The 27822-nt window shown below is 40.8% G+C and overlaps 2 protein-coding genes across 5 annotated transcripts in view; one reads left to right on the top strand and one right to left on the bottom strand.

The window, feature by feature from the left end:
- Positions 1–31: 31 nt before the first annotated feature.
- LOC135558675 (nicotinamide/nicotinic acid mononucleotide adenylyltransferase 2-like) lies at positions 32–13725 on the bottom strand. The gene is made up of 11 exons (XM_064992697.1): positions 13536–13725; positions 11004–11092; positions 10320–10387; positions 8010–8088; positions 4966–5095; positions 4650–4730; positions 4482–4526; positions 4177–4253; positions 3435–3536; positions 3171–3238; positions 32–2583 (listed from the first exon to the last, which is right to left on the bottom strand). Exons 1-11 carry the CDS (start codon positions 13618–13620, stop codon positions 2481–2483), a joined length of 927 nt encoding a protein of 308 aa, XP_064848769.1. The 5' UTR covers positions 13621–13725; the 3' UTR covers positions 32–2480.
- Positions 13726–15156: 1431 nt separating this feature from the next.
- The window catches only part of smg7 (SMG7 nonsense mediated mRNA decay factor), a 35991-nt gene continuing 23325 nt past the window's right edge, over positions 15157–27822 (top strand). Inside the window, exons 1-18 of one of the 4 annotated variants that reach the window (XM_064992692.1) lie at positions 15157–15377; positions 17125–17156; positions 17516–17633; positions 17927–18059; positions 19212–19383; positions 19491–19562; positions 19711–19861; positions 20081–20216; positions 22491–22653; positions 22972–23131; positions 23331–23401; positions 23497–23557; positions 23682–23801; positions 24025–24397; positions 25172–25313; positions 25477–25616; positions 25823–26062; positions 26511–26879. In XM_064992692.1, coding sequence (XP_064848764.1) covers positions 15352–15377; positions 17125–17156; positions 17516–17633; positions 17927–18059; positions 19212–19383; positions 19491–19562; positions 19711–19861; positions 20081–20216; positions 22491–22653; positions 22972–23131; positions 23331–23401; positions 23497–23557; positions 23682–23801; positions 24025–24397; positions 25172–25313; positions 25477–25616; positions 25823–26062; positions 26511–26879 — 2679 coding nt within the window. In that variant the 5' untranslated portion in view covers positions 15157–15351. Of the gene's footprint in view, positions 15378–17124; positions 17157–17515; positions 17634–17926; positions 18060–19211; positions 19384–19490; positions 19563–19710; positions 19862–20080; positions 20217–22490; positions 22654–22971; positions 23132–23330; positions 23402–23496; positions 23558–23681; positions 23802–24024; positions 24443–25171; positions 25314–25476; positions 25617–25822; positions 26063–26510; positions 26880–27822 lie in introns of all 4 variants that reach the window. The other 3 variants (XM_064992691.1, XM_064992690.1, XM_064992693.1) reach the window with 3 other exon arrangements.

Below are 27822 nucleotides of genomic sequence, written 5' to 3'. Positions count from 1 at the left end.
TTACTAATCATGTAAGCAACTACAACATATCTATTGTTACACACTTGGTTTATTATGGAGGTATTGAAAGACTGAGAATGTTATATTGTGTCAGCCAGTCAGTCCACAGTCTAAGATGACAAAATACAAATAATTTCCAACCCAGATCTGAAAGTGGAATCGTAGCTCATTTTACATAAGATTCCAAAAAATTCATGTTTTCAGGACTCCTTACCAAATAAATCAATGAACAGAATAAAATATAAATCAAACATCTCTTCATATTATATCTATAAATCATCTACTCATACAATCTCCTCAGGTTCTATGAGACCTTCTCTCCCACTGGGCAAACACTGGTTTAATCAACATTGTTTCCACATCAGTTCAACAACACAAAATCAATGCGATGACGTTGAATCAACGTGGGAAAATGATTGGATTTGCAGAAAGTCATCAACGTATTGGAATTTTGTATTTTTTTCACCCAACTTTTCACCTAAATTTAATGACATGGAGATTTGTATTTTTTTTAAATTTCGTGTTGAATTCACGTTAGTTGACAACTCAAAATTTAAATCCAAACTAGATGTTGAAATGTCTTTGCCCAGTGGGCTGAGACTATTATACTAAACATTGCCCTATTACTAGGACCACGACGATGCTTATTTTTCATATCAGATTTTCCCCATCTTGTTTATCTAAACCAGTCAGAATACCAAATAACTGATGTTGTGTATTCAAAGGAAGTACCCTGCTGAGATTGGTAGAAAGACTCAAGGGATGCATGTATAAAGACCATCTGCTTGAAGGGATATTGGACCCAGTACAGTTTGTTCATTACACTCTGATGACACATAAAGAAGCAATATTGTTTGTCTAGAACATCTTACACACAGTGTACTATTGATAGTCTTGCATCATGCCAGGCTTATACAACGCTACAATATGACAACTAGTAGCACTTGTGTGTCCATTTCTTATAAATTATGAACCGTGAGATTGCAGGAAGCAGTGGAATGTATTTGGCTTCATCTGATATTAAGATTGAATAACCTAATATTCTTAGCCAAATTGACACTTGTAAAGCTAGATATGAATGCAAGATGCTTTGGTAACATTTAGACACTAATTAAACCAAATAATCGTCATTATTTTGCATTGACCAATTGGGCACAATGTGCACCACAGGAGGCTGCTGAGGGGACGACAGCTCATAATTGCAGGAACGGAATGGAAACCATGTGTTTGATGTATTTAAAACCATTCCACTTTTTCCGCTCCAGCCATTACCAAGAGCCCGTACTCTCCAACGAAGGTGCTACCAATGTCTTGTGATATGCACATACTGTATACACCCTATTACCCTGTGAAATCATTACTGCACCAATCAATGGTTACACTCAATGCCCATTAAACTGAACTGTGTAAAGAGTCCTTGCACTGAACATGAGAAGCTTCCGTAAGAAACTATTGATCAAAGGCTATGTCCCCACTTCCTTTGCAGAACAACATTAGAGCACATTTTATATCAGGTTGATGATATTATGACAGTGTTGAGTGCAAGGGAGCGGGAGACTTATATCTGTGAATTCATCCCCAGGCACATGGAATGCACTTCTGTAGTTTGTGCTGTTTTTTCCACTAGACACATTTTTGTAAGAATCTCGAGTAACTCGCTACATAGCACATAGTAAGAAAGAGGTTCATTGCATTTGCTTTGGGAGTCGCGGTAATTTGCTTAGTGACAAGCAGGAGAAATGTGCAAAATCCTTTGCACACAAAAATAAATCAATGCACAAATCATTGTCTTATGTGCAAACAAATCTACATTTTGCACGAATGCCCACTGAAGACAAAACATTTAGGCATCGATATGCAATCACATATACATCAATACAGATACTTCTGTACATACATTAGAATTATAGTGAATAGAAAATGAAGTGAGAGGTGGGTACCCACTATGTTTGTCTTTTTGCAAACACTTTCACAACATATATCTACGAAGTGAGTAAGTACTCATGCCAAAACAAAAAAAAACGTTCTAAGCATGCAGTCTAAGAACCGACAGATTTAAATCAAGCAGCAAAGGTCAACATTCAGTAGGTAACAATCTCTGCACCCTCTCTTCATGACAAGGTTGCATCCCAAATGGCACCATATTGAATAAAAAGTGCACTATTTTTTACCAGAGCCCTATAGGCCCTGGTTAAAAGTAGTGCACTATATAGGGATTAGGGTGCCATTTGGGACAGACAGAAACACTATCCCATGCAGCCTACACAAAGTCAGTTGTGAAGTTGGTCCACTGTACACAAAGCTCTTAAGCACCTCGCTGTACAGTACATCCACAGGTCCGATGAGTCATTATGATACAGTAAGAAGGGAAATGCATATCTAATGCTCCTTCGAATGGAAAAGCAGTAGCTCAAGAGGAGTATACATTTTACATGAGAGACAGACAGGGACAATTTGACAGTAGGCCGGAGTAGTAGTTCCTATCCAGAGGCATTGATGTAGAGCTGACTCTGCAGGATGTAGTCGATGACTGTCTGGTTCAGGTAGTCCACCACATGACCGTCTCCGTGCTGCAGGGCCAGTCTGATAGAAGGGACATAGAATTAGAATATGGAAACAGCTTAGTTCAACTAGAGGCGGTTTCCCGGGAGTAGACAAAGCCTAGTCCTGGACAAAACAGTAAGCTTAATGGAGAATTTCCATTGAAAAAGCTTTTTAGTCTAGTACTATGCTTAATCTGTTTCCGGAAAACAGCCTCCTAATGTTTAGCAAATGTTTTGGCTAGACCGAAGAGCCACTAAACAGCTACTGAAGTGGTACATTAAAGGGAAAATCCACTCAAAAACTATCTTTTGGTATTTTGCATCATCATGATGCCGTGGCAAGTGGCACTTTGCTTTTTGAAAGTTCAATATCTTGAAATCTTGAGCGCTGACATGCAAAACATTTTGGAATTTTATCAACATTGGACTATTGAAAAAAATAGCTAAAGATTGTTTTTGAGTGGATTTTCCCTTTGACAGATACATCTTTGTGAAAAAGAACCAATCTTTACCAGAGTCCACAGTGAATAAAAGACAGTAGATTCTATAATTATGTATTATTATTTATTAAATAGGCCTAATGGAGGCCCAAAATAGGATGGTTGTTAATTTATAATTCACATTTACCTGCTCTTAGTTGAGCTAACAATGGACATAGGGTGGTTGGCATCGTCTTTTACTACTGTGATGTTATCCTGGAAAAAACACACATAGAGAAAGTTTTACGTTATAAAATGTATCAATGGATATTTATAATTTTCTATGGTACAGAGTTGGTACCATGTTAAGACATGAACATAATAAGCTTTAACAGATTACATTATCAAGTGTATTGGGTTTCCACTTTTAACCAAGCTCATGACTCATATAGGCTCATAATGCAGATACTACCTTGTTCTTGCGCAGCACAGAGGAATGGTTCATTATCCTCTCTGTATCAACTCCATCCCGAGGCACAACAACAATCCCAAAGTCTCCCACAATCACCTCCATCTGCAAACCATTTGTATGACACATTGCAGTATTGCCTTATAATTCTGATTAAATGGGTCACTGTAATAGTTATGGTAAAGTGTCTCGGATGCAACATTATGCATATTAGGATATTAAATAATTATCATTCAGGTCCCTACGTGGAGACTGGATAGATTAAAATGTCAACATTCAAAACTATTAGTCTTCCAGTGTCCCCTTCAGCCTCTTTAGAGGTCTTACTATGTCTGCTTAGAACTTCAGGGCAAGCCATTAGGACAAGTATGTACTGTATACTATGTAAAGTATAAAAATAACTAGAAAAAAACCCCAAAAGTGTTAATATTTTCTGTGAGAATGACAGTCTTACAACAGACTTTAGAAGACAGGGAAGTGAAAGAGTGAGAGGGCCTACTTATGTAACGGATGTGAAACGGCTAGCTTAGTTAGCAGTATGCGCTAAATAGCATTTCAATCAGTGACGTCACTTGCTCTGAGACCTTGAAGTAGTAGTTCCCCTTGCTCTGCAAGGGCCTCGGCTTTTGTGGAGCGATGGGTAACGATGCTTCGTGGGTGACTGTTGTTGATGTGTGCAGAGGGTCCCTGGTTCGCGCCCGGGTATGGGCGAGGGGACGGTCTAAAGTTATACTGTTACACTTACATCACTGTCTTTCCATAAGCCTGGGATGCAGAATGACTCCAGAAGATCACTGCCACACAGAAGCAAGATGCGCAACTCTGGACAATAGACATGAAGACAGAAATTAGACACCCAATAAACAAAAAGTACATGGATAAGACAACTTCCTGTTCAATTATTCGATAATGAAGAAAGTTATTTTGGTTTGTGAAGTGAAAATATAATGACCCAAGTTAAAAGCTTTTGTATTCTGACAATATATAGTCGGTATGCAATATTGTTAGTACATCAATCTTATGGAGACATACAAAAGAGTGTTAACTCACCAATTTCCTCATATCGCATTGCAGGGCCAAGGTTGGCATTTTCATCTTTTGATATAAAAGAAATAAAGATAAAATAAAGGGTTATTAATCAATCATTGTGAAATTACTGTACCATACAATTACAAATGTATGATTTTCAGGAAGTTGCTTGTGTAGCATACTACTTACCCACAAAGGTAAAACGATCAATGTGGGGGCGAACACAGCAAATTTTGCCCAAGCTCTCACTCATCTTCCCCCAAAGCTTAACTGTTTAGGTATGAGGAAGCAAACATCAGACATTTTCTAGTAGCAAATTACATCCATTGAATAAGTTATAGAAAGCAGACAATCCATATCTTAATACATTACAACAACCTTTCCTCTTTCTCATCAATCATAAATTATATTTCAGATTCTGAGCTCTTTATTGTTAACCTAATGAAAATGGCACGAATGAGATCTGAAAGACATTTGTGTAGCATATATGTACATAATCCCTCACTGGCAGTGGGCTTGTTGTTCATTGTGTTGTGGTTCTGATAGATGGCAGTCTGAGTCTCATTCTGTGGTTGGCCAATCACTGGAGTTGTGGACGGTGTGTTCACATTGGACAGAATACACCCTGTGACTCTCTGTGGACAGGAAAAAATAAATACATAAAACAATTTTTTTCACCTTTATTTAACTAGACAAAATACCATGATTGGCACCTTCAGTCCCGTTAAATGGCATTTGATCCAGCTTAGGTCAGCACCACAAATAGATTGCCCACATTCTGATGGAAGGATTTGTCACATATTACAGCAGTGTTTTGATATACTGTAGTGTTCTAAATATGGTAATGTTTTGTTGCCATGGAAACAATTGCAGCATACAGTAATGTTATAGGCTATTTCTAAAAACAGTTCAATTTGCCCTGTCTTTATTAATATTTAGTGGGCCGTGCATGAATGTATCATCTATGAATAAGTTCCATACACCGTAGCTAATTCTGTTGCATCCAATGTAGGCTACCTTGAACTCTCCTCTCTGAACTACCACAATTGTATCTTGATATTATCCTTCACTGCTAAATGGACAGCTCATGCAATATACAAAGCCGCAGGAAGTAGAGGTGCTGAGGATTCCCCTGATAAATCAAAAAAATATACAGTACCAGTCAAAAGTTTGGACCCACCTATTCATTCAAGGGCTTTTCTTTATTTTTACTTTTTAATAATAGCGGATAATAGTGAACACATCAAACTACGAAATAACACACATGGAATCATGTAGTAACCAAAAAAGTGTTAAACAAATCAAAATATATTTTAGATTTTAGATTCTTCAAAGTAGCCACCCTTTGCCAGCTTTGCACACTCTTGGTATTCTCTCAACCAGCTACACCTGGAATGCTTTTCCAACAGTCTTGAAGGATTTCCCACATATGCGTAACTCTTGTTGGCTGCTTTTCCTTCACTCTGCGGTCCAACTCATCCCAAACTATCTCAGTTTGTTTGAAGTAGGGTGATTGTGGAGGCCAGGTCATCTGATGCAGCACTCCATCACTCTCCTTCTTGGTCCAATAGCCCTTACACAGCCTGGAGGTGTGTTGGGTCATTGTCTTGTTGAAAAACAAATTATTGTCCCACTAAGCGCAAACCAGATGGGATGGCATATCGCTGCAGAATGCTGTGGTATCCATGCTGGTTAAGTGTGCCTTGAATTCTAAATAAACCACTGACAGCGTCACCAGCAAAGCACCCCCACACTATCACACCTCCTCCTCCATGGTTCACCGTGGGAACCACACATGCAGAGATAATCTGTTCATCTACTCTGCGTCTCACAAAGACACGGCGGTTGGAACCAAAAATCTCTTTGGACTCATCAGACCAAAGGACAGATTTCCACCAGTCTAATATCCATTGCTTGGGTTTCTTGGCCCAAGCAAGTCTCTTCTTCTTATTGGAGTCCTTTTAGTAGTGGTTTCTTGCAGCAATTCGACAATGAAGGCCTGATTCAGGCAGTCTCCTCTGAATAGTTGATGTTGAGACGTGTCTGTTACTTGAACTCTATGAAGCATTTGGGCTGCAATTTCTGAGGCTGGCAACTCTAATTAACTTATTCTCTGCAGCAGAGGTAACTCAGGGTGTTCCTTTCCTGTGGCGGGCCTCATGAGATGCAGTTTCATCATAGTGCTTGATGGTTTTTGTGGCTGTACTCGAAGAAACTTTCAAAGTTCTTGAAATTTTCCGGTTTGGTTGACCTTCATGTCTTAAAGTAATGATGGACTGTAATTTGTCTTTGCTTATCTGAGCGGTTCTTGCAATAATATGGACTTGGTATTTTACCAAATAGGGCTATCTTCTGTATACCACCCATACCTTGTCACTGTAACGATGTGCGCTGAGAGTCGGCAAGCAAGTTCAGGGAGTGAGTGTTTTAATAAATAAATGCAACATAATACAAAACAAGAAACACAAACAACGCACAGGCATGAAACAGAAAGAATGACGCCTGGGGAAGGAACCAAAGGGAGTGACATATGTAGGGCAGGTAACCAAGGAAGTGATGGAGCGCAGGTGCGTGTAACAATGGTATCAGGTGTGCGCCATCACGTGCAGCTTGGTGACCTAGAGGCCGGGAAGGGAGCACATGTGACAGTCACAACACAACTGATTGGCTCAAACACATTAAGAAGGAAAGAAATTCCACAAATGTACTTTTAACAAGGCACACCTGTTAATTGAAATGCACTCCAGGTGACTACCTCATGAAACTGGTTGAGAGAATACCAAGAGTGTGCAAAGCTGTCATCAAGACAAAAAATGGCTACTTTCTCAAATATAAAATTGTGTTTTACATTTTTTTGGTTAATACATGATTCCATATGTGTTATTTAATAGATTTGATGTCTTCACTATTATTCTACAATGTAGAAAATAGTACAAATAAAGAAAAACCCTTGAATGAATAGGTGTGTCCAAACTTTTGACTGGTGCTGTATACAGTGCCTTGCGAAAGTATTCGGCCCCCTTGAACTTTGCAACCTTTTGCCACATTTCAGGCTTCAAACATAAAGATATAAAACTGTATTTTTTTGTGAAGAATCAACAACAAGTGGGACACAATCATGAAGTGGAACGACATTTATTGGATATTTCAAACTTTTTTAACAAATCAAAAACTAAAAAATTGGGCGTGCAAAATTATTCAGCCCCTTTACTTTCAGTGCAGGAAACTCTCCAGAAGTTCAGTGAGGATCTCTGAATGATCCATTGTTGACCTAAATGACTAATGGTGATAAATACAATCCACCTGTGTGTAATCAAGTCTCCGTATAAATGCACCTGCACTGTGATAGTCTCAGAGGTCCGTTAAAAGCGCAGAGAGCATCATGAAGAACAAGGAACACACCAGGCAGGTCCGAGATACTGTTGTGAAGAAGTTTAAAGCCGTATCTCTCACGGTCACAAAATGAGTGAACTTGGCCTTCATTAGTCCTGTATTAGTGGAGAAAAATCCTCCCCAGCCTGAACCCTCTGCCCCCCAACCCCGGCTTACCTTCATGAGGTCACGATGATGCTCCAGCACGCTGCATGTAGTCTGCCATGTGTCCTGGTAGCACTCCCAGGGATCCACTCTGCATGAAAATAACACACGATAGATGAACAGCTGTGTACTTCTGGGCCCCTATTTATAAAGCATCTCAGAGTAGGAGTACTGATCTAGGAGCAGGTCCCTCCTGTAGATTCATCATAACCTAAATGGCAAAACTGATCCTAGAACAGCACTCCTACTCACGCATTATGAATACGTGCCCTGATCTCTATCCTTTTCCCTATATAGTGCACAATGGAAGTGGTCAGATGACGCGGATACTACACTACAGGACTGTTTTGGAAGCACAGACAGGAATGTGTTCCAGGATTCATCCAATGGCATTGAGGAGTACACCACCTCAGTCATCGGCTTCATCAATAAGTGCATCGACAACGTTGTCCCCACAGTGACTACACGTACATACTGTATCCCAACCAGAAGCCATGGATTACAGGCAACATTTGCATCAAGCTAAAGGCTAGAGCTGCCGCTTTCAAGGAGTGGGAGGCTACTCCGGGCGCTTATAACAAGTCCCGCTATGCCCTGCTACAAACCATCAAACAGGCAAAGTGTCAACACAGGATTAATACTGAATCCTACTACACCAACTCTGACGCTCGTCGGATGTGGCAGGGCTTGAAAACTATTACAGACTACAAAGGGAAATCCAGATGTGAGCTGCCCAGTGAGATGAGTTTACCAGACGAGCTAAATGCCTTTTATGCACGCTTTGAGGCAAGCAACACTTAAGCATGCATGAGAGCACCAGCTGTTGTGGATGACTGTGTGATAATCCTCTCGGTAGCCGATGTGAACAAAACCTTTAAACAGGTCAACATTCACAAAACCGCTGGGCAGACAGATTACCAGGACGTGTACTCAAAGCATGCGCGGACCAACTGTCAAGTGTCTTCACTGACATTTTCAACCTCTCCCTGACAAAGTCTGTAATACCTACATGTTTCAAGCAGACCACCATAGTCACTGAGTCCAAGGAAACGAGGGTAACCTGCCTAAATGATTACCGCCCCGTGGTACTCACGTCGGTAACCATGTAGTGCTTTGAAAGGCTGGTCATGGCTCACATCAACAGCATCCTCCCGGACAGCCTAGACCCACTCCAATTCGCATACCGCCCCAACAGATCCACAGATGATGCAATCTCAATCGCACTCCACACTGCCCTTTCTCAACTGGACAAAAGAAACACCTATGTGAGAATGCTGTTCTTTGACTTCAGCTCAGTGTTCAACACCATAGTGCCCACGAAGCTCATCACTAAGCTAAGGACTCTGGGACTAAACACCTCCCTCTGCAACTGGATTCTAGACTTTCTGATGGTCCGCCCACAGGTGGTAAGAGTAGACAACAACACGTCTGCCACGCTGATCCTTAACACTGGGGCCCCTCAGAGGTGTGTACTTAGTTCCTTCCTGTATTCCCTGTTCACCCATGATTGTGTGGCAAAACACGACTCCAACACCATCATTAAGTTTGCTGACGACTCAACAGTGGTAGGCCTGATCACCCACAACGATGAGACGGCCTATAGGGAAGAGGTCAGAGAACTGGCAGTGTGGTGCCAGGACAACAACCTCTCCCTCAATGTGAGCAAGACGAAGGAGCTGATTGTGGACTACAGGAAAAGGCGGGCCGAACAGGCCCCTATTAACATCGATGGGGCTGTAGTGGAGTCGAGAGTTTCAAGTTCCTTGGTGTCCACATCACCAACGAACTATCATGGCAAGCGGTACCGGAGCGCCACGTCTAGGACCAAGAGGCTCCTCAATAGCTTCTACCCCCAAGCCATAAGCCTGCTGAACAATTAATAAAATCGCCACTAGACAATTTATATTGACCCACCCCCCCACCCGTTCCCTTGTGTACACTGCTGCTACTCGCTGTTTATTATCTATGCATAGACACTTCACCCCACCTACATGTACAAAGTACCTCAACTAACCTGTACCCCCGCACATTGACTCGGTACCAGTGCCCTCTGTATATAACCTCATTATTGTTATTCTTATTGTGTTACTTTTTTATTATCACTTTTTATTTTAGTCTACTTAGTAAATAGTTTAACTCTTCTTGAACTGCTCTGTTGCTTAAGGGCTTAAGCATTTCACGGTAAAGTCTACACTTGTTGTATTCGGCGCATGTGACAAATAATGTTTGATTTGATTTGAACAAAAGCAGTGCAAAATGTAGGGAATAGGGTGCCATTTGGGACGCAACCTTGTTGTTCTGGGCAGATAGCCACTGACTCACCTGATCCAGTCGGACGACTGGACTGCCAGTTGACACATGGTGAGACGATGTCTGCTGGGGACGAGGCCCTGTGAACACATGGTGGGATTGATAAAGCTTTCAAGCAGTCATTGTGTTCATTGTGTGTGTCACATTGTGTGCACCCCATTCCCTATATAGCGCACTATATCTGGTCAAAAGTAGTGCACTATGTTGGGAATAGGGTGCCATTTACAACTCATACATTGTGTTTATTCAATTTACTGTATGTCTCTGCATGGTAATCCACTGGTTTGACATGTTTTACTTGTGAGGAATATAAAATGCACATAAGATTCATGATATGACTGAAACGGCATTTCTCGTACATTTATTATTCATGTTTTCTGTTTATTATAGAGAGAGAAACTGGGAAAAGCTTTTCATTCATTCCAGAAACGGCTCGGGAGAATAGATGACGATAGTATTAGATGTGCTTTATTTAATCTGAATGCAACATGAACACTTACACAGGAGGACCACACAAAAAGGTCACACAAAAAGGTCACATTCATAAAAATAACCACAAGCTATCACTCATGTGCTTCATTACTGTAATTATACTCATGTCAGTCAAATAAGAAATGGGGATTCTTTGTTAGTTACTCGAACGTCATAGATACCAAACAAAGCCGTCTGTGAATATACTGTTAAAGATGTTCTTACCGGTTTGCCATAGGAGTCATGTACAGGTGAAATGATACCCCCAATCACAATGAACTTCCCTGTTTTGTGGAGGTATTCTCTGGCTTTTTCTGTAAAAGCAGATACAGTATGTAACTGTCAACATACTTATCATGGTTCATAGTGTGCATAATATTACAGTTTTAATCAGGTAACCTGTTTGCCATCAGCAAACCCAAAAATAAATTAACCCTGGCTTGCCAGTATACATGCAAATGAATTTGTACATAATATCTCCAGGGAGACCAATAAAATAATTCCAGAAGCCATGCTTTAGTTTAAGCTGCAACTTAAGTCTATAATAACAGTTGTTTTCAATTGGAAGTTGATTGATGAGAACTTTTTGGTTCAACCACAGGGCAAGAATTAATCTATTCATCTATTCACTCTATTGTTGTGGAGCAACGTTACTGCCTGCATGCCACCAATAGAGAAACTCATGATATGAGTCCTCTTCAAGCAAGCCTGTCTGTGGAAACTAACTGAAGACTATATGTTGCAAGTATACCAGCTCAAAGTGTATGATCTACAATGCCTGTGCAAATTGAACAGAGCCACTACAGATAGAGTCATATACATGAATATGATTAGAGAATGTATTATTCATGCAAGAAGACGGGGTATGAGAGAGGAAAGTAAGAAAGCTATGTTTTGAGTTGAATTTTAATAAGAAAGTCAGAAATCTGGGGTTGCCCTCCAAATCAGATGGATTGAGGCAAAAAAAACACACAAAAAAACAAAGTAGCATCCTAAATAGCACCCTATTCTCTATGTAGTGTGCTACTTTTGACCAGGGACCATAGGCCTCTGGTCAAAAGTAGTGCACTATATAGGAGTGCCATTTGCAACACAGACAAGGGTTCTAGTGAAGACATACAACTATTGAATGAGGTGATAATGAGCTACAAGCGTCTCACCATTACATTCTCAAGAGAATCACAATTCTTCTCAACAATGACTTGAAAAATAAATTAAACTGAATCACTATTGAAATGCATGATCTGACACCATCCAAAAGTCCTAGTCCTTGGTATATGCATGTATTTGCTTCATCACTTTCTGTTCTTTCATGTAATCCTGCTGTGAGTCAGAAGGGCTCACTGGGGAGTTTCCATTGCTCCCTATGAGCAACTACAGTACTTTCATTTTTCCAGAACTGCCACTCCAAGACATGCAGAGAGGTGGTGTGAAAAATAGGTCATGGAAACATGGATGCTTTCCCCCTCTGCCCCATAATATTCCAGGTTCACTTACTACTGCTGCAGCATAATGATTTCACTCAAGCTATTCTTATGACTATCTCTTAGGATTTAGTTATTTTTCAGGGTACTAGCCTATGGTGTACCATAATTTTGTATGACAGTCATTTAACTATATTTTATGATAACGGTTTGTAATATAAAATAGAGTACTTTACTAGTTCTTCTGTGATTTGTTTACATCAATATACTGATGCATCTGGCTGGCTGTTGAAATGTGAAATCTCCCTAATTGTGGCACTGTGCCATTACTGAATTGTGTGTACTAGATCTAATATTTAAAGCAACAAGAAAACCATGATGAAATAGTCCACAGATATTTAATTGACAAAATGTTCGTTGAAACTGATAACAGGTAAGGCAAAGACAATAACGCAATTGCCTCTATGGATCAATCAAATTGCAAGTCTGCAGTCACAGAACATGAAAAAGAAAGGATATACAGGACCACACATGTCAAAAATGAGAAAATATTTAGTCAAGAGATTTAGATTTGCCATTTGTGTTGACTTGATATGTTACTGCATTTCCATGAATTGGTGAATACCTGTTGTGTTTAGCCGATTGTTTTACATTATTGCCCGGCTTCACAGTAAGATTGATTGTAAGCTATCATGATTTGAGATTCGACTTCTCATTCGTTATGAGTGACGCAGTATGTGCAATCAGGCAACCAATGCCCAAACATGCTCAAGATGCCCCCTGTGTCCAGTGGCTCAACATCCGTATACTGCAATACATTCTCAAAATAGCCTAGCCTACTTTATCCAAATCCATTTGCTATTGTTTTTAGGGCTGGTCGGGCTATGCAGCATACACCAACGTAGACGACACTGAAATGATACTGTGCGCTCAATATAGTAATAATAACCTGTAGATGGAATGGTTCTGGTGTTAATTAATGTAATTATTTTAAACATACGTGGTGTTCAAAAACACACAGCGAAATAAAAGCCCCCACGTGAAATTCAATGATAAGACTTTAACTTAATTGACATAATCATATGTCCGTCACTGAGGCCGTCGCCCATTTCAGCACCCCCCTCGTGGACAGCGAATACCATAAAGGTCTATGGCAAAACGCCTACCCAACATCACCCGATTCTGACATTATAATACTGATATATATGTTAATTGCCATAGTAATGTAGACCCCTGAACGCCTTCTCATTCTTAAACTAATATCCTACCCACAACATCTGGGGCACCAAACACCCCTTCAAAATATACAGAAGAACGCATAGGTAATGCTTACCAAACATATGAATGTGTCCTTTAGTGATGGGGTTAAAACTTCCACATGACAGCAAAATAACGTGCGTTTTAGTGTTGTCCGTCATGATATGATTGGATATGAGTCTCTTTTTCTGCAACTACCGATTTGTTCTTCTTTGTTTTGCTGTTAGCGACCGCAGAGAGAGGCGAGGTTAATTTGGATGCGGCAGTGTCCAAGTCTCCTCGCAGGATACAGAGCGTCACTACACTCTATATTAAAGGCACAGGACCAAAGGCACTCACAGCACTGGACATTTGAAAATGTTTGATTTTACAATACAATTTAAAACAATAGGTAGGCTACATTAGCTTTTATTATAGACTTAGTGTTGTCTCTGGCAAATTTGCCACATAATGGGGCATGCCACTGATCGAAATGTTTCTTCCGTTTTTAATTAGACCTACTACTCCAGTATTACTTTGCTTCTGACTTGAGTAGCCTAGACGGTTTAGACATGAGATTAAGTGAGAAAACTGAACTAACTGTTGTTAATAAGGGCTGATGGCCTTAGTCTTATATGCTTACCTCATGTGAAAACTCCACTCAAAAACGATATATTTATATATGTTTTATTAGTCCACTTGATTCAGTCCCAACATGTTTTGAATGTCAGCAGTCAAGTTTTCAAGATATTGGACATTCAAGAAGCAAAGTGTCACTTTGTCACAAAATGCATAATTTGATGTGGCAAGTGGGTTTTCCTTTAATGTAAAGAACATTCCACCCTTTCTGCGCTGGCACTATACCCTCAAGTTGCATTTATGGTTTGTGTGGCCCATGGACAATTTACCATTATAATCATAATAATTAGGCCTATACATTTGCTGTGATAGCTTGACATAATATACAGTATATCATGCATTTAATAATTCAACAAATAATTGAGTTTATGTTAATTGGTTATATAGTGAAATTAAACGTATTTTACTCATAGACTCCATGAATGTGAGTGTAGACTACCATGATATCTTTAAAATTGGTCTGGTCTTGGGCTCCCTGGTGCTATGCTCGCCCCATAACAGCAGGGTCGCTGGTTCAAGCCCCATTCTGGTTGTTCTGAATTTGATTTGTCTTTTAATCATGGCAGAGGTGGGATAATTCTGCTGCCTTTTCAAGGTTGTGTTCCCCTGTTGTGTTCCCCTGTTTGCATTGGGGTTGGCTGTGTGCAGTATTGCAACCTCCCTGTTGTGAACCAGCATAGACCAAATATATCTGCCAAGAGGTCAGGACCCTTATGGCAAAGTTGACTCGACTTGTGATGTGAAAAAGGCAATCGAACTGTAAATGTCTGGGTGATTCCATTCTAGTATAGCCTATAATTAACCTCTTAGTTAGTTAGGTTAGTTAGTTAGCCTAGGTACATTTTGATAATTTTCCTAATTCTGCCCAAGGCAATTGAGGTCAGAATGGATATATTATTGTAGGTCAGTGTGACCGCGAGGCAGGCCCACTGGCTTGAAACAAAACTTGACCATACCTTGTGCCGCTCACAATTTGCATGGTGTACATTTACCACGTTCACAACAGCTTGGAACTCGGACATTCCGACTTGGAAACTCGTAGAAAGATTTGGTCAGAGTTTCCCACTCGGAAAGTATCAGAATCAACCAATAGGAAGCTCTACACAAAAACCATAGGCAAATGTTTAACTCAGAGGTTTTTGAGTTTCAGAGTTGTCAAGAACGCAGCAACTGGGCCGGTGGCTCTGTTAGTGACAGAGTGACGAACAATATGGCGCCGGGAGTAGCTCTTGCTTTTGGACCAGTCGTTGTCTAAAGACCGGCGATCGGACAGGATGAACCTCTGCGCCCAATATTTACGGTACATTTGAAATTCTACATTTTATACGTGTTTTCCCCCTTCTCACCTACTGCTTAATCGTATTTGCGCTATCGCCATAAATGTCCGTTCTGTCTAGCTAATTAGCCAGCAGCGTTAGCTAGCAACGCAACAACACAGGAAAACGCGTTATTTGAGCTAGCAGCTAATGTTACATATTTGAACGGAATTTCACTAATGGTGCCATACTTGTTGTTTTATTCGTGTTAAAAACGTATGTGACCGTGAGTAGGGTCAGTTATTAGCTATAGGTGTTAATGCTAGCATGTTAGTGAGCTAAAGTACACAGTAGTTTTCTAGCTCGCTAGTAACGTTAGGGTGACTAGCTAGTTAACGTTAGCTTGCTCGGTCGATACGATAACACGTTAGCCAAGTTTTTACTAACCATTATGGTTATTTCCATAGCAAATGAATGGAAGTAGTATGTGTCGTAAGGAAAATTGATAGCTAGCTAACGTTACTAAGTTAATTATTGAGCGCGTTACTTAGCGAACGGATAACTAGTTTAATCATAGGCAGCCGTTAGCTAGCTAACCTAGTAGCGCCCCTGCCCTTGTTTGGTAGTTAGCTAACGTTAGCCTGCTGGGCATGTCCTTTTTAGCTTGGTAGCTAGTTAGCTAATGGATGTCAACCTGAGTCCGGATGTCTACCATTTAACTAGCTAAACGGGATTAGTTAGCTAACGTTAGTCACTGCAGTGTACATTTTATATCCACATTGATTACTAACAATATATATTTTTTTAAACGGCTGGCTACATGGGCCTTGGCTTTAGCAGAACGTTACCTAGCAGCTCAGACCAGTGTCAGTGACATTGGATTATCCAGGCAAGGATGTTGTAAATCAAACGCCAAGTAAATTCAGCAAGCCAAATGTAACCATAGATTCATCCACTATAAGCAATCCAAAGTCGTAGCCAGCCAGCGACTGGTGACAGTCTTTGGCTAACGCTAGATTAAATTTGGTATACATGCATTCCAGTTTGGCCTGTTTGGGTGCGAGTTTGCTGGATTGACAATTCACTGTGCATGTCTCACGAAATGAAACCAATAATTTGCTGTTTTTATGAAAATATACATGTCCTTTGTTATACCAGAGAGCAATTGGCTAATATTTGGTTGACAGATATTAGGATGTTAGAGCAAATCGTGCTTTAAGAAATATAGGAGCAGAAACACTTCACCCCCTACATTGGTAGCGCGAGCCCTGTATATTAGTATTCTTCATCCCTAGCCCGACCATTGAGCTACACGGTGAAGGATAATAACAACAACAACTGCTTAGTTTACGAGATACCAGTAGTATTGTATCATTTGAATCCATAGTAATCCAATAATGCATTCTATTGGCGATGGAAAGGTGTGATCATGAGAAGTAGTCTATTACATAAGACAAAAACATATGTTTCCTCCTGTTTTCTGGCAAATAGTGCTTAGTTTCCATTGAAACTAGTAGTATCTGTAGTTTTTAGCCTATCCCTTTCCAGCATGTCAAACCACAAATACAATCTCCTGTTACATGTTTGATTGAGTTTAGGAATTAGTGGCAGAGGACTAGCACACCCTGTCGTTAATCCCCACAGTTTTCATGTTAATCTTTTTAAATATCCAATACACTGATCTTAATTCATTATGGTTTATACTAGGTAGCGTCGTAAGATGTGGTTCTCAGTGGGTCTGTATTGATTGACTTAGCTTGCCGCCTCTTTTGTTTGTTTACAACCGAGCAGGCAGGCAGAGGCCCTGAAGGCTGACATGACAGGTATGTTTACACCTCAAATTTGGGCTTGCTTTGTTTTAATCATCAACCCCTGCATATAGAGTATGAATTGCAGACAGTATTGCTTTTGATTATATCTTCTCTTAATGTCAAAAATTTTGTTCTTGAAAGCTTTTATACCTGTCAGTTTTTGGATGTTGATAATCCCCACAGCCGGGACAGGGATTGGATATTAATTTGTCATATTCTGCATATGTATCCCATGGTATCTATGAATAGTCTCACTGTTGAAGTGCTATTTGATGAATGATGTTTAGCCTATAGAAATATAATCTCATTCGAGTGGTTTAGTATCCATCTAAAGTGTATAAAAGATCAGTGAGTGTCATCTTTTCCCCTAGATTTTAAGCTTGGTGCAGCAGAGGTTTGGACTTCAAGGCAAGCGCTTCAGGACTTGTACCAGAAGATGCTGGTGACTGATCTGGAGTATGCTTTGGACAAGAAAGTGGAGCAAGATCTGTAAGCCCCAGTTTACATTATATTGATTATGTTATGAAACTGATTAGCCTGCCTACTACTATCAATTCTCTTGCTAGGTCTAGGGGTCTTAGTCTTGCTTCCTAACAATTAGTTAGTCCTCAATTTATACAATTATATTTGTAAGATTGCAAGACAACTAGAAAGACGGTAGATATATTTAGTGAGTCAGCTTGCGTTCAAGCACAATACAACTGTTGTATTGTTGGAATTAGATTGATTATCATCAGCTGTTTGATTAAACTAAAAGGTATTTAATTTCCTCTATTTTTCAGCTGGAACCATGCTTTTAAAAATCAAATAACAACACTACAGAGTCAAGCCAAGAACCGAGCCAACCCCAATAGAAGTGAGGTGCAGGCCAATCTGTCCCTATTTCTGGAAGCAGCTAGTGGATTCTACACACAAGTAAGTTGCAACTAAAACGTAGCATATAACTGCGTAACCGATGTTTATGGATGAAGACAGTCATGAAAATAAAATGTCATAACCATAAAAATGTGTGTGTGTACACGTACACACAGTATATTCAGACCCCTTTACTTTTTCCACATTTTGTTACATTACAGCCGAATTGATGCAATTGTTTTCTCCCCTCATCAATCAACACACAACACCCCATAATGACAAAGCAAAAAAACAAACCAAAAAATAATGTGTGTGTGTGTGTATATAAAAAAAGTGCTGCGGAGATGGTTGTCCTTCTGGAAGGTTCTCCCATTTCCACAGAGGAGCTCTATCAGAGTGACCATCGGGTTCTTGGTCACATCCCTGACCAAGACCCTTCTCCACCGATCGCTCAGTTTGGCCAGCTCTAGAAGAGTCTTGGTGGTTCCAAATGTATTCAATTTAAGAATGATGGAGGCCACTGTGTTCTTGGGTACCTTCAATGCTGCAGAAATGTCACTTTGTCATTTTGGGGTATTGTGTGTAGATTGATATTTTTTAATATTTTTTATACAATTTGGAGAATGTCAAAGGGTCTGAATACTTTCTGAATGCACTGGATAGTGTATGTTCATCAGAAATTCAAATGATGCTTGAAATTTATTTATTAACTTTATTTGAACAGGGAACTATGTACAACATAAGTTACAAGCTTGATGTATTCATTGTGTGCTATAAATATGGGACCAAATACTGACTATTTTTACTACTTTAATACACAGGTGAATTTGTCCCTTACAATGAGGGGACTATGTACAAAAAGTGCTGTAATTTCTAAATGATTCACCCGATATGGATGAAAATACCCCCAAATTAAAGCTGACAGTCTACTCTTTAGTCTACTGTTTAATTTAAAATCCAAAGTTCTCGAATACAGAGCCAAAACCACAAGAAACGTCACTGTCCTAATACTTTTGTAGCTTCCTGTCTAAACATAAAACATTATATACAAAAGAACAACATTCATACATCAAACATTTAATAACAAAAGTCAGGACAGTTTCAAAGCCGGGGTCAAGACATTACACATTAAATTATATTTGAAGATCTACAATGTGAAAATGAGGCAGAACTCGGCTGCTCTTAATAATAGTTGATCCTGGCCTCTAACAGTTACTACAGGAGCTGTGTACCGTGTTCAACGTGGACTTGCCTTGCCGTGTGAAGTCATCTCAGCTTGGAATTATCAGCAATAAACAGACCAACACCAGCGCCATTGTAAAACCCCAACCCAGCTCTTGCTCTTATATCTGCCAGCATTGTCTTGTCCACCTCGGAGACATCGGTGAGTGTTGTCACATTATCGCTACAAAATAATTTAACTGTGCAGACCATTTTGTGGTCAAAGCAATGCTTTGAGGAGTTTTTCTTATATGCTACCCCCCCTTCCAGCACGATATCGCAACCAAACCAGCCAAGCGGAGTCCTATTACAGACACGCAGCTCAACTTGTCCCTTCAAATGGTAAGTACTTTATACAGAAGTTTTCCTGTACAGTATTTGTTTACTGACACACGCAACATTAATGTGCTTTTTTTTCTTTCACCTGACAAGGAAATCATTTCCGTATACGGAGTCTTCTGTTGATCTGTCAATGTCTCTCCTCCAACAGGTCAGCCTTACAATCAGCTGGCCATCCTGGCCTCCTCTAAAGGGGACCACCTCACAACGATATTCTACTACTGCAGGAGCATTGCCGTCAAGTTCCCTTTCCCTGCAGCCTCCACCAACCTGCAGAAAGCTCTCGCTAAAGCTGTTGAAAGGTATCATTGAGCATTTTTATTGTAGCCTCATTTCAATTGCTCTTTTGAAGATGTTTTGCTTAGCTTTATTTATTTTCCCACCTTTATCAACCATCATTTGGGATGGGACTAATAAGCATTTTGATTTCCATCTTAACTGGTGTTGATATCACCCAGCTGGTTTACAGTGTATGGAGTTAAAGTTGTTCCATGTATACTTAATCCCTGTCTCGTCCTCAGCCGCGATGAGGTCAAAACAAAGTGGAGTGTGTCAGATTTCATCAAGGCTTTCATCAAGTTCCATGGTCACGTTTACCTGAGCAAGAGCCTGGAGAAGCTTAACAACCTGAGAGAAAAGCTGGAAGAACAGTTTCAGGTAATGTTTTAAAGTAAAGTTTAAATCCTTGCATACTTTGTGAAGGGGAACTAAGGATATACACCTTTCAAACCAAGACGTGTTTCCACCAACTTTAGCATCCTGTCAACTTTTTGCCGACTTTTCTTTATAGATGAAAGGTATTACTGGCGACAAAGCCTCTATTTTATTTCTGCCTGATGACCTGGTCATGATTGCGGTAATGTTCTGCTTACGGCTTAGTATGAAATGTATCTGTAATGCTGAGGCAGCATTGGCACGCACACTATGCTCTTAAGGTCTTGGATGGTTGCTAGGCAGCGCCCGTTACTACTATCCTCCTGGCAGTTCTAAACTTTGCAAGGCATGTCCCTTCACCCATGTTTTAGCATAACCCACTCATGCACTGTTTTCTTAATCTCAACAAGATGGATCCATATATAATTCCTGTTTGAATAAATATCACTGAATTACGTAAATATCGGAGTAAAGTAGGCTAATGCAATTGAAGCCATCAAATTGTTTCTTACTGAAATTTCTAAAGTTATCCAATAGTTATAATGCATTTGAAGCAATAGCCTATAGCAATAGTGTGTGGTCAACTATTTCAGCGCTGATTTGAGACAAGCGTGGGGACTCTATCGTCTTTATATCAAACAATGTCTGGTAATTTCTAGAAAAAATTGAAAAGTATTTATATTGATTTTTTTTTTTTTTTTACCGACTCGCTGTTTGGTTAGGCTACAATTAGCCTGGGGAAATGTTAGCTGAGGTGAGTGCTGCTCGTGATCATCTTGTCAAGTTGGGGGGGGGTGCTGCTGCTGCTGCTGCTGCTGCTGCTGCTGCTGCTGCTGCTGCTGCTGCTGCTGCTGAGGAGCATTTATGTCTGTATAATAAAGCCCTTTTTGTTGGGGGAAAAACTTATTCTGATTGGCTGTGCCTGGCTCCCCAGTGGGTGAGTCTATGCCCTCCTAGGCCCACCCATGGCTAAGCTCCTGCCCAGTTGTGAAATCAATAGATTAGGGCCTAATGAATTTATTTCAATTGACTGATTTCCTTATATAAACCATGTTCAGCTAAATCTTTTAAATTGTTGCATTTTTATATTTTAGTTCCGTATAATTTAACAAGTGGATTATTTTGCTCTTCAGTCACTTAGTAGACTAGGCCTACTCCTGACCAAATGCCTGTGACTTAATCAATCAGTGTGATTTTGTTTCACTGAATCTGTCTGTATATTTGGTTAATTCTCTGGCTGGGCAAATATGTGGAGGTGGTAAAGCTCATCTATTTGTTTCCTCATCTATCACTGACCAGAAACATTTAGCATGCAGTAATGTAGCCTAAATCAAGAGCAGGCCTATTATTTTGCTCTATCACGTATAGGCAACTGTCTAAAAGCCCACGGAGGCTGTGAAATATGAACATGATACTCGCACGCTTTTGGAAAATATAGATTGCTATTATTTTCTATCGGTATCATGATGAGGATACTCAATGTAAGACCCTGCTCCCTAACAAAGTGGAGTGAGGGTAGGAAAGAGATGAAACGGGGATTAGAAAAGCTTGGGCTCTGTTTATAAAATATTACCTTTTTTTTATGACAGCGGTTCCACACGTTGCCGTGACTCAAGTTGTGGTTAAAAATATTATTCGTATTTTGTGTTATATTTCATTTAAATTCATAGCCTACTATAAAATCTGTGACTGTGATCAGGGTAGCCTAAGTGTGTCTTGTCTGTTGAATTAACTATTGATTTCCTCAGGCTGCACAGACTAATAACATAGTTAAAAGCAAAATATGGCATTTTATTATTTTGAATACATTTTATTAGGCTTATGTTTCTTAAGACCTGCCTAAAACAAATTAATAATTGATTTATTTGATGGTGTTTATTCAATGGATTTATTAAATAGACTTAGGCTCATATCTACTCCAACTTGCCGTGCACTGGGGATTAGAAAAGCTTATCCCGGCAAGAATGTGGCAAAAAAAAGACTGAATTTGTTTTGAAACAAATATTAGCAGATCTTAAAAATCTATTTAAAAAAAAAAAATGTAATAGGCAACATACTGTGAAGTCTGTCTGTAAGCGAAGATAATAGTGGTCTTGGATATGTACCATTCTATGAAAGTCTTTGGGCCGGTTTCCCTGACACTGATTAAGCCTCGTCCTGGACTTAATTATTCTCAATGGAGAATCTGTGTCCAGGAAACTGCCCGAAGATGTCTGAAGCTACCCCAATTCCATATGAAAGTAGCGTAAACATCCTTTTTTTTGTTTTTTTTTGTAGCGGCTGATTCTGCAGAAAGCCTTCAGCTCCCAGCAGCTGGTCCACATCACAATTATCAACATGTTTGAGCTGCACCATCTGAGGGACTTCGGCAATGAAACAGACGACCAGAGCTTCAGCTCCGAGGAGCAAATCGGCTGGTTCCAACTTCTCGGTCTCTTCAGTATGTCCCCAACTCCAATTGTCTCTCAATATGCACGATACATCTTACCTTATGAATGACATGGCTGTTTGTGGTTATGCAACTGCTGTTTTTAGATTTGAAGTTTTACTTGCTTTTTAAAAAATCATCTGGAAGTACAGATCGACGTTACCAAATCAGTTGTCTTAGATTGAACTGTGTCAACTGCAGGGTGCTTTCTCACGGCCCCACTATCAGAGGACCTGTTTCTCTTTCCTCGACCTCACTCTCTGTGGAATTGGAATGATTCAAGGAGCCAGGTTGTTGTTGGTGTTTTAAGGCCCTCTTCCTTTCCCACAGTGTCATTTCTTGGTGTCATGTGTAGCCGAGCACTGCTGAACAAGAACCGAGGAGAGGAGATCATGGGAGAATGTCCATTGCCAGCCATCAAGGTGTCCCTGGACTGGCTCAAACTACGACCTACCGTTTTTCAGGACGGTGCCGTGGACAGACGACAGTAGTATGTGTATCTTTTCTCTTTCAATGTCACTGTTTGCCCTCTAGGTGTTCAGATACATTCTGCCTGTCTGGTGTTGTAGCGTGTTTATTTGTTTTGGACTTTTTTCTTTTAGATCTTAGCAATAGCAGTAATACTTTTGAATGTGGTTTTGTATTGTCTACATTTAGTTAAACAAGATTTTGCTCTTATTTCACATTAGTGTTTGGCCTTGGCTGGTGTCCATTCTGAACAGTTTCCAACCAAAGGAAGAGGATGTTTCCTGTGCATCAAGTAATGGCCATTCGATATCTCTGCTTTTGATATACAAATTTGTTTCACTTTTTGTTGATTGTCTCTAAATAATGTCCCTTACCTCTCTCTTCCAGTGACACCACTTCCAGAGGAGTTTGAACTGCAGGGGTTTTTGGCTCTCAGGCCAGCGCTACGGTACATACAGTACATCCCCTTTTGGCTCAGCCTCTCTTCCATATAGAATGTGTCATTGTGTGCATACCATGTTTTATTGTATTAACCATGGTCTGCCACCCATTTTGGTGTACTCCTTTTTCAGGACCCTTGACTTCACTAAAGGCCACCAGGGTGTTGCTGTGGACAAGGAGGGTCTGCCAGTCCGTGCCCGTCATCAGAGGCTCATCAGCCTGGGGAAATGGGTGGCAGACAACCAGCCAGGGTGTGTCTTCCTCTCTACCCATTACTGTTTTGAACTACCACATCCATAACAACAATATAAAGGCAGTTTCCATCTTTGAATAATTGCTTACTTTTAAAAGATGCAACAGTATTTCACATGGCCTGTGTATTTTGGAGGGATTGGAATAAAGCAGAAGACAAGTTTGCTTTGGACTCCCATGTACATTGGATAATAAAATAATCTTGTGTGTACTACGTTTCAGGCTGATTCAGTACAAAGTCAGCGACCGCCTGCTGCTGTTCATCACCGACATCGAGGAATTGGCCATCGAGGAGCCCCAGGAGAAGGATGCCCCTGTGCTCCAGGAGTCCTCCAACAGTGAGCAGACCCCCAACGAGGGCAACATGGGCCTGAAGTCAGTCCTGTCCATGGGCAAGACCCAGAACAGCGTGTTGGAGATCGGCGAGAGGCCCGTGGTGACCTTCAAGGAGAACATCAAGCCCAGGGAGCAGAGCAGGGAGCCCAGCCGCAATCACCACCAGAAGGAGGCAGGGAAGGAACGGAGGGACTTCGGCAAAGGCAACGGGGTGCCGGGAAAAGGAGAGCAGAAGAGGGATGGCAAGAGGAAGAGTGAGGTGAAGAAGAACAGCCATGAGAAAGCTGTAGACGCAGGGAAACAGGTCAAACAAATAAACCGTTTTTCTTTAAGTTGGGATATATCCTGTGATTGTATGTATGCATCCCACATAGCACCCTACCCCCTATAGAATGCATTACTTTTGACCAGAGCCCCATACACATGGTTAGCAGATGTTAATGCGAGTGTAGCGAAATGCTTGTGCTTCTAGTTCCGACAATGCAGTAATAACCAACAATCTAGCTAACAATTCCAAAACTACTACCTTATACACATAAGTGTAAAGGGATAAAGAATATGTACATAAAGATATATGAATGAGTGATGGTACAGAGCGGCATAGGCAAGATGCAGTCGATGGTATCGAGTACAATATATACATATGAGATGAGTAATGTAGGGTATATAAACAAAGTGGCATAGTTAAAGTGGCTAGTGATACATGTATTACATAAAGATGCAGTAGATGATATAGAGTACAGTATATACGTATACATATGAGATAAATAATGTAGGGTATGTAAACATTATATTAAGTAGCATTGTTTAAAGTGGCTAGTGATATATATTTTACATCAATTCCCATAAATTCCCATTATTAAAGTGGCTGTAGTTGAGTCAATGTGTTGGCAGCAGCCACTCAATGTTAGTGGTGGCTGTTTAACAGTCTGATGGCATTGAGATAGAAGCTGTTTTTTCAGTCTCTCAGACATGTTTATTGTGGTTGAAAGCTTAAGTACTTTACTGACTGAGTTTGTGTGTCTTCATGCAGGTGAAAGCCCAGTCGGATATGAGGAAGACGCCAGTGTCTGAGGCCAGGAAGACTCCAGTCACTCAGACCCAGACTACCTGCTCCTCCCAGTTCATCCCCATCCACCACCCGGGAGCCTTCCCTCCACTGCCCAGCCGACAAGGTGCTAGCACCACCTCTCACAGTGCCTAGATTGAAAAGTTTTACACTTAAAAGATTTTTAGATCTAAGAGTAGTGAATAACCTTCTCTGTTTTACGTTGAAACTGTTTGCAGTTCAATTGTATTCTGCCATGTGAATAAATTAAATTAACTTGATCTTTCCAGGTTTCCCCCCTCCGGCCTATGTGATCCCTCCTCCCGTGGCGTTCTCCATGAATCCGGGCTTTACCTTCTCTACGGGCATGTCTGTCCCCGGGCCGTTCCTGCAGTCGGCCTCCCACCCTCAGCAGCCAGGTGCCCAGCAGGTAAAGGGAGACGTGCTCAAATCTAAGGGCCAGAATAGCGGACACAGATTAAGCCTAATCCTGGACTTAAAAGGACTTTTAATGTAGAATCTCCAGGGCTATGTTTAATTTGGAAAACCACCCCCTGATCCTCTTGTGCAAACAAATACAAATGTGCTTAGAACCAAACAACGATACCATAAAGAAGTATTTTTCATGGCATCCAGCAGGTGCAGGGTCAGACTGGGAAGCCGTCGCACATTCCATACAGCCAGCAGAGGCCGTCAGTGCCAGGGGCGATGAACCAAGGGGCCCCCCAGGGCCAGCCCCAGCAACAGCCTTCTCAGACCATGCAGCAGGTGCAGCTCCAGGTCCAGGCTCTTGTCCAACAACAGCAGTCACCCACCAAGCCTGTGCAGCCAGTACAGCTGGGCAAAAGCCCACCTCACCATCCAGGGATGCAGCAGGTAAATTATAGATCACAATGGTTCTGGTCTGGTAAGATACTAATAGATAACATCAGTCCAGTCTGTTGAAAGCCAGAATGGTTATTTACAGGATAGAGCATTGGACTTGTAACCGAAAGGTTGCAAGATCGAATGCCTGACCTGACAAGGTAAAGGTCTGTTGTTCTGCCCCTGAACAAGGCAGTAAACCCACTGTTCCTAGGCCGTCATTGAAAATAAGAATGTGTTCTAAACTGACTTGCCTAATTAAATAAAGATTTTTAAAAATAAAACGTTTTCTGATGGAATTAATGAGCTTGTCTGTTAGAGGCAGTTTTACTGTTTTGCGTTGCAACTTGAAATGTATGACGGGCGTCATGTTTTTCCTGCATAGATGGACTGTTTTAGTGTGTTGTGCTGCAGTGATTTTTTTTTTTGACAAGTGTCCTGGTTTCCTCCTGACCAACAGTACATGCAGGTAGATCAGGCTGGACAGATGTGGGGCCAGCACCAGGCCCAGCAGCACCAGACCCAGCCCACCATGCAGAAGATGCAGGCCATGCAGATGCCTGTCAAGCAGCCCTACTACATGGGAAGCCCCCAGGACCCCCTCAAGCTCTTTGAGCAACAGCAGTACGCCATGCAGACGGTGCCCCAGCAGAACAGCATGGACAAGAAGATGAAGTACCCGGATGTGAAAATGCAGGATTTTTACTGGGACCCTTCCTACCGCATGGGGGATAACAGACCGATAGTGGGGGAGAGGATGGGCAAGCGGCTGCCCCCCGGGGCCTTCCACCCCGACCAGGACAACACACCCAGAGGGCCTCCTTTTGAGGTGAGTCTTGGTGTACTCCTCAACCACCTAGACCTAAGTTGCATCCCAAATGGCACTCTATTCCTTATTTAGTGCCCTACTTTTGACCAGGTTCCATTTGGGACTAAATGCTACAAATTAGGGAATGGAGAGTTTGAGAAGGAAGGGGTGTGGAATAGGTTTGATCTTATGCTCTTTCTTTTCTATAACCAGTTCCATCCAACCTTTTTTATGTGAGTAAAGTATATGGCGGATAAAAGTCATGACAGTCCTGATGGAAACAACATTTGCCTGTAAACTTTCCAAATGTCGTCAAAACAAAATGCGCTAGACAAGGTGGGATTTTTTAGTTAAAATTAATTATGTGCGATATGATGATGATTATTAAATCAATATTTGAAGTAAACTTGGAGTCATGCGAGGACTTGGTCCTCCCACTACTTCGGGAAAGTATGCAGTTTATTAGGATACAGATTAAATAAGTTGTGAAAGTACAAGGAAGCTTGATGCTTCTTTCCAATAAATATTGAGGGTCTTATTCTGGTGACATGGTCATCGCTGCTTGCTTGGCTGTCATTTGACAAATAAAAACGATCTTGCTCTTTTCGCCATAATAATCTCATGTTGGTTAAAGGCCTATCCCCACTGTATCTGCGAGCTGTTGGCTAGAGCGCACTTGCCAATATCAGAGTGGACACACTTGCTATCCAACGCAACATTTTTTGTGCGAAAATCATCAGAGTTGAAAATGCAACGGAAACCCGATTTAACTTGTTTTTTTTATTTCATCCATGGGAATAACCGTAGAAGGTATTTTTATGTGCTCTGTCATCACACACAACCTTTTATCCTCAACAAGTCTATTTGATGGAAACGCATCTCTGGTGGTAAAATGAGCTTGTGTTTTTAATGCGGATTTTAGAATATTCACATGAAAATCATCTGTCGCCAATTGGATGGAAAC

Source organism: Oncorhynchus masou, chromosome 17, assembly GCF_036934945.1.
Source record: "Oncorhynchus masou masou isolate Uvic2021 chromosome 17, UVic_Omas_1.1, whole genome shotgun sequence".
Classification (NCBI taxonomy): domain Eukaryota; kingdom Metazoa; phylum Chordata; class Actinopteri; order Salmoniformes; family Salmonidae; genus Oncorhynchus; species Oncorhynchus masou.
Note: the sequence above shows the minus strand (reverse complement) of the source record. Positions and strands in the feature narration are given on the sequence as shown.